The sequence below is a fragment of the Hyperoodon ampullatus genome (genome assembly GCF_949752795.1).
Source record: "Hyperoodon ampullatus genome assembly, chromosome: 1".
NCBI classification, from domain to species: Eukaryota; Metazoa; Chordata; class Mammalia; order Artiodactyla; family Ziphiidae; genus Hyperoodon; species Hyperoodon ampullatus.
Window position 1 is genome coordinate 117,539,418 of NC_136914.1, and position 12,006 is coordinate 117,551,423.

At 42.8% G+C, this 12,006-nt stretch overlaps 1 protein-coding gene across 1 annotated transcript in view; it reads left to right on the forward strand.

Moving 5' to 3' along the window:
- The window catches only part of HEATR1 (HEAT repeat containing 1), a gene marked incomplete at both ends in the record, with an annotated part of 47,823 nt that extends 38,402 nt beyond the window's left edge, over positions 1 to 9,421 (forward strand). Inside the window, 13 exons of the mRNA XM_079701367.1 lie at positions 443 to 489; positions 595 to 718; positions 1,313 to 1,453; positions 1,966 to 2,255; positions 2,934 to 3,084; positions 4,062 to 4,220; positions 4,382 to 4,516; positions 4,644 to 4,748; positions 4,835 to 5,003; positions 5,710 to 5,864; positions 6,441 to 6,599; positions 8,272 to 8,380; positions 9,333 to 9,421. Of these exons, the coding sequence (XP_079557493.1) occupies positions 443 to 489; positions 595 to 718; positions 1,313 to 1,453; positions 1,966 to 2,255; positions 2,934 to 3,084; positions 4,062 to 4,220; positions 4,382 to 4,516; positions 4,644 to 4,748; positions 4,835 to 5,003; positions 5,710 to 5,864; positions 6,441 to 6,599; positions 8,272 to 8,380; positions 9,333 to 9,421 (1,833 nt within the window). The remainder of the gene's footprint in view (positions 1 to 442; positions 490 to 594; positions 719 to 1,312; positions 1,454 to 1,965; positions 2,256 to 2,933; positions 3,085 to 4,061; positions 4,221 to 4,381; positions 4,517 to 4,643; positions 4,749 to 4,834; positions 5,004 to 5,709; positions 5,865 to 6,440; positions 6,600 to 8,271; positions 8,381 to 9,332) is intronic.
- Between the last annotated feature and the right edge of the window lie 2,585 nt (positions 9,422 to 12,006).

Genomic DNA, 12,006 nt, shown 5'->3' on the forward strand with positions numbered 1-12,006 from the left:
CTACTCTTTGATAACAGTCAGCCACAGATTCAAGTTTGTGGGGCTTGGGGTGGAAGGAGATTGGGATTAGGGAACGATACAGAGGGGACTACAGCTGTGTCCTTAAGTTTAATATCTTAAAATTAGATATGGGCTAACAAAAGACTAGCACTTCAGAAAACTAATAGGTGTTAATCGTTTGCTGTATTTTTCTGAATCTTTGTAGTACTTTACAGATAGTATGAATATCTACAGAATGTAATCAAAATAAGTGAAAGGACTAATTAAATTAAGGGAAATGGAGTTATTACAGTATGACAGGGGTGATCTGGACCTGATTAAATTGTAATGTCAGAAAACACTGGGGAGTGAGTGGGTTGGTCTCCGATGTTTTGTTGCACTTCAAATGATTTTTCATCATCGGCTGTCACATTGTTCTAATGATGCCTTCTTTAAAAATTAGGTAGTTGAAAGTGGCGGTCCTCAGGTGTTGACAGGCCTTGAACAGAGGTATGTTACTTTTTAAAATTCGTATTTGGAAATAATTTCAAACTTTTAATCAAAAAGCTGGAAGAATAGTACACAAGACTCTCTTATGGGTCTCCTGTGTTTCAGGTTGCTAGAAATGGTTCTTGGCTACATTAATGCTGTAGCGCAGTCCATGGAAAGAAACGCGGACAAGCTCACTGGGAAGTTTTGGCGAGCACTCCTCAGTAAAGCTTATGACATGCTGGACAAGGTGGGTGTTTATTTCTCCCTGTCTTCTGTGTTTTGTTGCTGTTCAATGTCATTGTAAAGTTATTTAACAAAGTTTTACTTTAAGAGTAAACTTAGCAATAGCTTAACAGAAAGCAGCCCAGATTTTTCTTGGAAAAGAATCTCTTGATGACTGGAGATCATTTTATCTGGAAAACAGTTGTTTCCCTACCAATTATGAGAACATGTGCCTCAATAAATATGATGCTTTAAATATTGATTCCTGTCCTGCTATATAATGTTCGCTTTATTCAAGTGGAATAAAAGATACCTATTCAGTGGAGCTTCTAGTTCATCAGTAAAATCACTGGCCAAGACCACTGTTTAAGATCTAGCTGAATTGCTTAGCTCCATGGCATTGAGCAGTTCACTTAGCGTGAGCATCCTTTTGTTGTTGTTTGTTTGATAAATGTGGTTAGTAATGCCTCCCTAAAAGGTTAGTGTAACAACTAGATAGTGAGTGAAAATGCCTCGTACCTAGAAGGTGTGCAGCGAATGGAAGTCTGTCTTAAATGAGTCATCTTCCCTTTTGTATTTTTTATTTTCCTTTTTTGTTAAATGTAAAACTGCTGTGTAGGTCAATGCCTTGCTGCCCACAGAAACCTTCATCCCTGTGATCAGAGGGCTGCTGGAGAACCCACTGCCGTCTGTTCGCCGGAAAGCTTTGGATCTTTTGAACAACAAACTACAGCAGAAAACTTCCTGGAAGAAGAAAATTGTAAGTCAAGACTGTGCTACAGACCCATTTCCCATTCTTCGCTTTATCAGAGCTGCATTTAACTGCTTGAAGTTTCTCCAGTGGTACAATTTAAATAAGTATATTATTATCCAAATACAGTGCTGTGATGTGTGTATGTTTAAAATGTGATGCTAATTCTGATAGGAGCCACGTATATACGTGTTATAAGAGCTCTTAGAGTGGAATTGCACCCTAGCAGTATTCTTGCTTAATACGGACCATATGTTGCCTTAACTTTAGCACGATTCTAATCCTCTTTCACTCCACACGGGTAGGGTGCTTTATGTAAATACAGAATTGGTGGCAAGCACATGCGTCCATTTATTGGTAAGTAAAGCAGATGGAGAAAAGGTCGCTTGTGTTTAATCGTGTGGCGTAGGACGTCTTGGTCTGATCTCCATTTAGGCAGTCTCAAGCAGTAAAAATGGAGAAAAGGACTAGCATTTTGTTTGCGGCTTTAATTATTTGGGAAGTTTGGCTGTCTTTTTCAGGTTTACCATTTCCTGGAACTGGTCCCAGTCCTTGTGGCCATGGTGAAGCATAAAAGAAAGACATTAGAAGAACAACCAATAAACAGACAGACAGCTTTATACACCTTAAAGCTTTTATGCAAGAATTTTGGTGCAGAAAATCCAGAGCCTTTTGTCCCTGTGCTGAACACCGCCGTGAGGCTGATTGCTCTAGGAACAAAGGAGGAGAAGAATGTCCTGGGGGGTGCCCTGCTGTGTGTGGCCGAGGTGATCTCCACGCTGGAAGCCCTGGCCATCCCTCAGCTCCCCAGGTATGTCGAGGGGACCGGACACAAGACCACCGCACGAGGTTTCTGGTATCAGCTGGAAAAGAAAACCTTAGTGACTTTTTCCCGAGTGTCAGTAGAAGTTTCATAAAATTAGATTTGTTAGAGAAGTGACCTTTTCTTCAAACTGGAAAATAATAACATTCTCGTTTACCTGATGTGTATTGTCCCCCAGTTTTTGCTCCCCTTTGACCAGCGTTCCTCGGAAGCAGTAGGTGACAACACTGCTTCGTAGAGGGGCCCAGCCGGTTGGGCCACAGCTGCCAGGTGCTGGCCGCGCCAGAAGTGGCCGCTTCTGGATCTCTCGTTGGCTCTGGTGTTTGCCAGCGTGCAGCCTCGCCAGCTCGCCAGGGTTACGCAGCCTGTTAGAGCTTTGCCGTCTACAAACTGAGGTAGCACCAACCTCACAGGATGCCCGCGGGGCAGTGCGTGCAGGGCTTTTTTGCCCGACACACAGCAAGTGTTAAACTGCAAGGTGGTGTTATGATTTAAGGTGACGTTGTGTCAGTACTGTGGGCACTGGGAGAGCTCTCGCTCTCGGTCACGTAAACCGTGTAGACGTTTTGTGGGACGTCAGAGATGTAACGGACACAGTCCTTTGGATTTTTTCAGAGTGACTTCTGCTCCGTTCTCCTCAAAGAAACTTGTGCCCTTTCTTTCCAGCCTGATGCCGCCATTGCTGACAACCATGAGGCGCACCCGCGACCTGGCCTCGGGCGAGGTCTACCTGCTCAGCGCCCTGGTGGCCCTGCAGAAGGTGGCTGAGACCCTGCCGCACTTCATCAGCCCCTACCTGGAAGGTGTCTTGTTGCAGGTGAGCTGGTGACTGCAGGGGGGGAAGGGGAACGCTTACAGATTTGATCATTTTATTTGTGCTTGACGTTTTGCGTTTGGCAGGAAGATTCTTATTTCTGAAAAGAGGTGCTTGTTTTTAGTGAATGTGTCCCTTTTTCACTGCCATCATCCCTCCTGTTCAGTCGTGACGTTGGTATGGGTGTCACTTTGTCATGAGGCTCTTCTCTTTTTTGACTTTGCAGGATGTATTTTATTGCTTTTCCCCCCCGTGAGCTCCTTGGCCTTGGTCTGGTAGAGCTTCTTGTAGAAACAGGCATGCCCACTTAGTTCCTCACGTGAACGTTTCTTAACCCTGAGGCATCTGTCCGAGCGGAATGCCTGTGTTGCAGTCCAGACGGTGGGCTGGTGGCATTTCCGACGGAATGCAAATGCCCGAGAGTGGCCTCCCGCCCCACCCCATGCTGTTGCATTGATCACTGGCCGTTCATGAGGTTAGGAACCTTAAGTGCCGTGATGCAGATGACTTAACCGATTCACATACTCTCCAGCCAGGCCTTGAAGGTAGACTTCTTATAGAAAGGGACCTCTGCATCTGAGGAGCTTTCTAGATTCTTTAGCAAAGGAGAACGTGACTCTCTCTCCTCATGGGCCCCGGATTCCTGTTCTCTAAGATCGTCGTTCTGGGTGCTCTGTGTCCTGCCTTCCACCATCTGCCTGCATCCCTGACTCCCTCTTGGAAAGAGGCATCTGTCCATTTTTATCTATTTAATTTATATTACATACTACAAATAAATATTTATTTTTATTTATTTTATTTTAACATTCGGGGTTGGCATTAAAAGGAATCCTGTGTTGATAGTGAGTGCACTGAGCTTTCCCAGTCACCAGCGTTGGACTGGCTTTTCCATCCTTACCAGGACTTTCTGTAAGTGTGTAGACAGATGCTCCCGGCGAGGACCCATGGTGGCCTTGATGGTTGTTGTTATATTCCTACAGGTGATTCACTTGGAGAAAATCACTAGTGAAATAGCTCCTGCCTCCCAGGCTAATGTCCATCTCACATCCCTTAAAAAGACCCTGGCTACCACGCTGTCACCCCGAGTCTTACTGCCCGCCATCAACAAGACATACAAGCAGATTGAGAAGAACTGGAAGGTTAGACTGTACTGGGTATTAGACTTTGGAGGAGGGAGATGTGGTACTGAAATGTTTAGATTTTCACTTAAAGAAGAATATGGTGGTTTAATTCCATTATAAATGCATTAATGAACTAGAGGAATATTAACAATTGGCGTGTCTCTTGACTGTGTTTTCAGAATCTCATGGGCCCATTTATGAGTGTCTTGCGTGAGCACATTGGGGTGATGAGGAAGGAGGAGCTCGCCTCCCACCAGCCCCAGCTCACCACGTTCTTCCTGGAGGCCCTGGACTTCCGCGCCCAGCACTCTGAGGTAGGCGTGTTTCCCCCACCCCGACCCCCCGTCCTAAACTTCTCACCTGACTCAGACCTGTTGTACTTGCCAAAGTTAGGGCTAGATGTCACTACTCTGGCTAACAAATCAGCTCTTCTGTTTTCAGAATGATCTGGAGGAAATTGGAAAAACGGAAAATTACATCATTGACTGTCTCATGGCCATGGTTGTAAAACTTTCTGAGGTCACATTCAGACCCCTGTTCTTCAAGGTGAGCTCTTTTCCTCTACTTCTCCTTTTACTCACGTATCAGTTATAAGATCTGAAGAAGAAACTAATGCTACTTTGTCTTTTTAGCTGTTTGATTGGGCTAAAACAGAGGATGCCCCGAAGGACAGACTGTTGACATTTTACAACTTGGCAGATTGCATTGCTGAAAAACTGAAAGGGCTTTTTACCCTGTTTGCTGGCCACTTAGTGAAGCCTTTCGCTGACACCTTGAACCAGGTGAACATCTCCAAAACAGGTAGGTAGCTGACTCCAGGTCAGTTGGCACACTTGCTCTGTGCACCTTACGCGAGATGCAGTACATATAAGGAAGGTGAATTCTTTATAGTCAGTTGCCAGACACTGAAGCGTTTTAGCATGTTATTAATTGACTCACTTGGGAGGAAGAATAAATGGGCAGTCCTGTGTTGGGAAGTAACTCTAAAACATTAAGATTGTTTTTTTGTTTTTTGGGTTTTTTTTTTGCGATACGCGGGCCTCTCACTGTTGTGGCCTCTCCCGTTGCGGAGCACAGGCTCTGGACGTGCAGGCTCAGCGGCCATGGCTCACGGGCCCAGCTGCTCCGCGGCATGTGGGATCCTCCCGGACCGGGGCACGAACCCGTGTCCCCTGCATTGGCAGGCGGACTCTCAACCACTGCACCACCAGGGAAGCCTGATTGGATTATTTTTTAATGCTAATAAGCAGTCCACTTGCCAAACTAAGCAATCTTAATAACCAAGAATCTTAACAACTGTCAAAGAACAGATCACTCCCCTGAGAGATTGTCCATTTAATTTGTGCTCTGCCTTCATCCTGATTGTGATTTCTAGATCATTTTAGAAATAACCTTCTGGTTATAGTTCTATTAATAGCGATTTGAAGTTAAACATTGGAGATTAAATTGTGAAATTCAGCTTTTTTTGTTATTTTTGTTTCCATTATTTTCTCTCCCCTATCTACAGATGAAGCGTTTTTTGACTCTGAAAGTGACCCTGAAAAGTGCTGCTTGCTACTGCAGTTTATTCTGAACTGTTTATATAAAATCTTCCTCTTTGACACCCAGCATTTTCTAAGTAGAGAGAGAGCAGAAGCCTTGATGATGCCCCTGGTGGATCAGGTAACCAGTGAATCATCTTCTGTTAAAAGATAAGGAAGCCATCAGTGTTACATGCCTGCAGGGTTTATATCAACCAGAACCACAGTTTGCTGGTGTTTTTTTCCTTTTCATGAAATTTTTATTTCAAAGTTGATTTCTCATTTTTCATGGATGTATTAATCACTTATCTTTGTAGTGGCATTTACCGAGTTTTACTTTAAATTTTTTCAAATAAGAGATATGATGTAAGGTGTATTAGTTAAGTTTTTAATTCTTAAAAACTGGGCTCATTGAGAATGTGTCAGGGTCTGGCTGCCCTCCTCTCAGAGGTTTTGCAGGGGGAAAGGGATGATGCTAAGGGCTGTGATTCCATTTGAGTTTTTATAAGGTAGTAAATTTGCTCTCTCTCTCTCTCTCTCTCTCTCTCTCTTTCTCTCTCTCTCTCTCGAGCAAACAGTACCTGGTTTTTGAGAATAAACAGCACCTTGGTTTTTGAGCCTGCTGATATCAGGAAGGGTAGTAAAGTACTATATACATTGAGTATTTTCTCAAACAGCAGTGAGACCCGTTGCTCAGTCCTTGTCTCACTGTTAACAGCTGGAAAACAGGCTTGGAGGAGAAGAGAAGTTCCAGGAACGGGTGACGAAGCACCTGATCCCGTGCCTTGCACAGTTCTCAGTGGCCATGGCAGACGACTCGCTTTGGAAACCACTGAACTACCAGATCCTGCTGAAGATGAGGGACTCCTCACCCAAGGTTAGGAGCCGCAGTGCCAGCAGGGATGCTGTGCGCTCTCCCTGGGGCCTCACCGGTCAGCGCTGCTGCGTGTCTTCTAGCACCAGGGTTCGGCTGTGTCAGGCAGAAGGTTGAGCCTGAGAAACTTGGTTTTCACTTACAGGCCATTTGTAAATAATGGCAGTCCTCCCCCACCCCCATGGTGTGCTAGACACGAGCACTAAAATACTTTACACTTTTACATATTGAAAGGACTTGAATTCCTCATGTTTCTTATGCACCATTTAAATGTCAGTGTGCTCCCAGAGACAGCATGCTTTGTCTACAGAACATTCCTTTGAGTTAGAGCAGAGTATTATCCCTGTTGTGTATCGATCTCAGGCTTAGGACTTGGTGGAGTAACGCACGGTAAGGGCTAGCGGTTGATGCCCATTAACGTGGGGGTGGGAGGATGAGCGGAAGTTTGGAAGTTTTCAAACTGTTCTAGCAATGAATTGCCATTCCTCAAGCTAATTATCACACTAGAACCTCAGTGGATCAAACAGACTGAAGCAGAATTTTGTTAATAAATTTATTAGTTGAAATTCACAGCATTTCTTTATTAGGAAGTAATGAAAACAATGAGGCTGTTTCGATGAACCCCCAAATTTTATTTAGTTTTTTTTTCAGATTAATGTTTTTATTACTTTAATTTTTTCTAGTTCAGTTTCCTTTTTACACATGAAAGGATCAAAGTGCCCAAGGTTTTCTTTTTCTAGATTGGCTTGAAAGATCTTGGAAGTAAAATGTAATTAACAAAATATATTTTTCTTCTTCTTATGCTAACTCTTCTTCACAGATATATGGATGGGAACCCCCAAATTTTAAATTGTAGGATCTTACAAAGTTGCAGCATTAAATTTGTTGTTTTATAATATGTTGTTTTGATTGTACAGTATCAAGAAAATCCTGATTGAACATAGGCAGTAACAAACGTTTTTTTAACAACTCACTTTGCTCTATCCAAATATTCTTTACCAGGATTACCCAAAACCAGAAAGAAGACTAACATAGCTTTTGTTTCAAAGTGAATCACTAACGAAACAAACAACTGGTTGCATTCCTTGTCATAGACAAGTCATGTGAGCAACACTCCAATCTTTTAAGTTCCAAAACTAGGACATTTATGACACAATGAGTGTGTTTTTTAGTCAGGCTGAGGTGAGGGTGCGGCCAGAGCCGGCGCTTGGCCCCTCACACAACCACACGGTGACCCCAGTCAGGGTCCTGAGGACGGGAGTCCTGTCTGCAGTGGCCGGGGATGTGGTCCTGCCAGGTCAGCATCACCAGCGGCCAGGCCAGCCGGTGGCTCCAGTGCAGTCACATTTGATGACACACTTGAATTTGCAGGTGGCATTTTTACTGGTTTGTTTTAAGAAAAATGTTATAAAAACACATTCACATGAAAGGCTTGTAGTTCTAGAACACAGATTGAAAAGTGCTGATTTATAAGGTTGCCCATATTATAGACGGATCCCGAATTGTTAAACAAACTGGTATTCCAAGATGAAAGTTGGCCAGAAAGTGAAATAAACTCACGTGAGGTTAACAGTTTAAAATTCGGAGCTCATCTCAAGTTAGATCATAAAGTAATACCAAGAATACTAGTTTTTGGGTTTTTTTAATTATTCTTCACCTTTTTTATCCCTTTCAGGTTCGATTTGCTGCTCTGATTACGGTGCTGGCACTGGCTGAAAAACTAAGAGAGAATTATATCGTCTTGTTACCAGAATCCATTCCTTTCTTAGCTGAATTGATGGAAGGTAATTCCCAAACTATTGAGAAATAGAGTGAACTTCTGTGGGAATGTGCCCAATGAGAATGCACATTTGGATAGCCTGTGATGAGCTCGTGTCTCCAGCGCTCTGCGCAGGGGCTGAGCTCCTGGTTTGAGTGGGGTGCAGGGGCTGCCTCATTGTCATTTGAGATTTGTTTATAGCATAATCTCACTATCTTTACTTTTGTGCTTTTTGCTGACAGTGCAGACTATGATGTTGTTTTTCTTTAACCTCATGCATGTCTATGATTGAATATTTTGGTCCACAGATACAGGGTTATTATACTAAAACATCCAGTGCCACTAAGGCTGCAATGGGGTGGCTGCCTGTTCATGATCAGCACTTACTCTGTGCTCTATGTGGATGATGCCATTATCCCCCTTTTATAAAGGAAAAAACTAGAGGCTTTAAGAGATTAAGTAATCTAGCTGATAAAAATGTGTGACAGCTGGAACTGGGGTTTAAGTCCAGGTTTGTGCAGTTCTGCACCAATGGCAGAACGAACACTGTGCCACCACGCAGCCCAAGAAATAACAGTGCAGCTTATCAGCGGGGTGATGGAGGCGAGCAGACAGATGCCTTCATGTTAGCGATTCACTGCTGATCCAAAACCAGGTGCCTGCACCTTCGTTTCCTCCCTCCACAGGAGAGGGGCTGTGTGAACTACTAAAAAGAGTGGCATCGCTAGGCATCTGGAATTTTCATTTGTGCACCACTCTCTTGGGGTCTGTCTTATTCTGCTCCCCAAGTCCTAGACTGAAAGAAGGGAGAGAAGGCAGGAAGGAGGAAGGCAGAGGAGGGGTTTCCAGGATGGCTTCCGCCTCAGTACTGTGCATCATTTCTCTCTTCTGACCGATGGCCAGTGAATGCGAGATGTGAAGAACCAGGCTCTGAGAACTGAGGCAGGAAGATTGACTCATTTTGATTTTGTTTTTAGATGAATGTGAAGAGGTGGAGCATCAGTGCCAGAAGACTGTTCAGCAGCTGGAAACTATCCTGGGAGAGCCGCTCCAGAGCTACTTCTAAAACCTTGGTTTCTGGTATTTCATACTGTTCAGAGGTCAGACTTATTTTTCATATTTTTATTTTGGGTGTTTAGGACCATATTATTTTTGGTGCCGTTAACACCTACTTGGACTTCTTTACAAAATTCCCACCTGGTTTGTGCTACCACATAAGCCTCTCCTGCCAGTTGTACAGAATATACAGAAAGGGTAAATGATACATGGTATTTTTATACAGACTGCTGTTTGTTTAATTAAGACCATCGATTATGGTCTTTTCTGAGTGATGTTATTACCATTACGTACATGATTAATTTTAGCACCCAAAGCTAACCCCCATTTAGACTGTAAAGCCTTAACTTTCCTGGTAAAGGACTATCTTTTGTACGTGGTATCCGTGTCAGAGATTTCACTCAAAGCAGCTCTTTACTTCAAGAAAATGAGAGTTATTCAGCACCCAACAAGAATGGTTTCAACTGTAAAGCCATTTGGACTTTTACTTTTCATTTTGGGTAGATGACATTTCAGTCTTAATTTTTGCTTGTGCTCATGGAGGGGAGTAGTTCTGGAATGCATTTTCTACTCTGGACTATGATCGTCTCTCCTTTATCCTTCAGTCTTTTGGGGGTCAGGGGGGTGGAGGCAGTAGGCTGTTTATAAAACAGCCACACCTGACTGCTCCCAGAAATAACGAGGGCTCAGAAACACCAGGTGGTAAGGAGGAGCCCCTTCAGGGTTAGAAATGCTCACATTTCTATTGGTGGTTAAATAAGGATTACTTTTATGAGGAAAAAAGTAAACAACAGATTTTTTTTCAAAGCTTTGAAGTTCTCTAATCTCTATACTATGTCATGGTGAAGCTGCAAAGTGAGGGCGCAAATAAAAGTAAACAAATCTGCCTTTATTTTGTTTAAGGCATTTAATTTATTTATTTATCCCTTTTTAAAATTTAAGGCATCTAAGCACTGTTCCATTGGTGTTCAAATCAAGTCTGAAAGCCCTTGATCTAATTTAATACAGAAACTTAGTGTGGAATTGTGACAAGCAAAAGGCTGATTTGCAGTTTGGAGACAGAGCTTGCTAGGAATGCATATTTCTCTTTATGAAACATCTCAACAGGATTCATTAATAAATGCTAATAGTGTCTTTTCAAAAAAAATCTTAAGATTTTGTATTTATTCTGTCAAAGAAATGGTCTGACTTCTTAGTATCATCCACATAAAATGAAAATGAACTATGTTTAAGACTTACAGGAAACAAGGTAAGTGGGCTTTTCTTTTTTCCTAAGTGGTCCACAGTTTCCACCATCTGCCAGGCCCTCTGATGTTCTTTTCCAGAGGAAAAAAAACCCTTGGGGGATACTAGACCCTTCTTGCCTTCCACAGCTTTCCCAACATCCTCTCCTCCACCAGTGTTTTTTTGTTTGTTTTAGCTTGGCAAGACTGAGCATAATAAATTAATATGAAAAGGTGGAAAAGAATTAAGTGCTAGAAGTTTCTACACTGAGTACTTTTTAAAAGTAAGACTGGTAATAGTATTTTTTCCACTATAGGGATACAGATAATACCTAACCAAAAGCTGTTGTGAAAATATTCCCAAATCCTGGCAGAATTCAGCCCAGTGATTTAATATAAAATGATCTGACTGATCTAGCTTTTTACCTTCCCACTCCCAAGGCTTTGAAATTCCCTGTGACAAGATCTGACCTGTAAGAATTCGACAAAGAACTTCTGCCAACTCACTTCAAAGAATAACAAAAAATTACAGAAATGCAACAACAGTTTAACTTGCTGATACAGGTTTGATTTTAATCACTGAAGGGAGAACAGCGTTTTGATCTCAGTCACTAACGGTGACGGGGTCGTCTTAGAAGAGGAGAGGCAGTGCTGGTCTGCGTGCGGACAAGCAACAGACACACACCGCCTCTCTCTACTTCACTGGTCTCTGATGGTGTATTTTACTTTCTGATAGGGCCTGTTCTATAATCAGTCATTAAGTCTAATCTTGGCATTGCTTTGTTACCTGCAAACATTTTACAAATTGAATCCATCTCTCGTCTACCTTAAGCTTTCTATAGAGTATGTGCAGAGGAGACCTCTGACTCACCCTAAATTCCAGTATTCTAAAATAAGCATTTACTGGTACAGAAGATCAGTGGCCTGGAGACAGACTGACATCAAGTTAATTTCAGCACCATTTGGTTTTGTTCGTTCTGCTTTGTTTTTTGCCTCTATCTTGTGCTGTGTTCAGATCTCATAACGATAATTATTTGGTAATGCTTACAGCTAGAAGAGCTAGATATTATGCTAAAGAAAACTGCCAGATGTAGGTCAACATCAATCCTCTCAATTACAGGATACGATCAAACACTGGGTATGAAGGGCAGCACTGGAGGAAGAGTGGTGTCGCCTATAGTGTCCTTAGGTGATGATCTAATAGAATAATTCTTCTAAGTGCCTGGTGAGTTTATGTAGTGCATGGAGGAGAAACAATGGCACAGTGGCAAAGCACGGAAGGTTTTGAGCTGAACAGAACAGGGAACGTACGTGCCCCACTGTGTCCTCCCAGCACAGTGCTGGCAAAAGACAAGCGCTCTGTGCAGGGTGG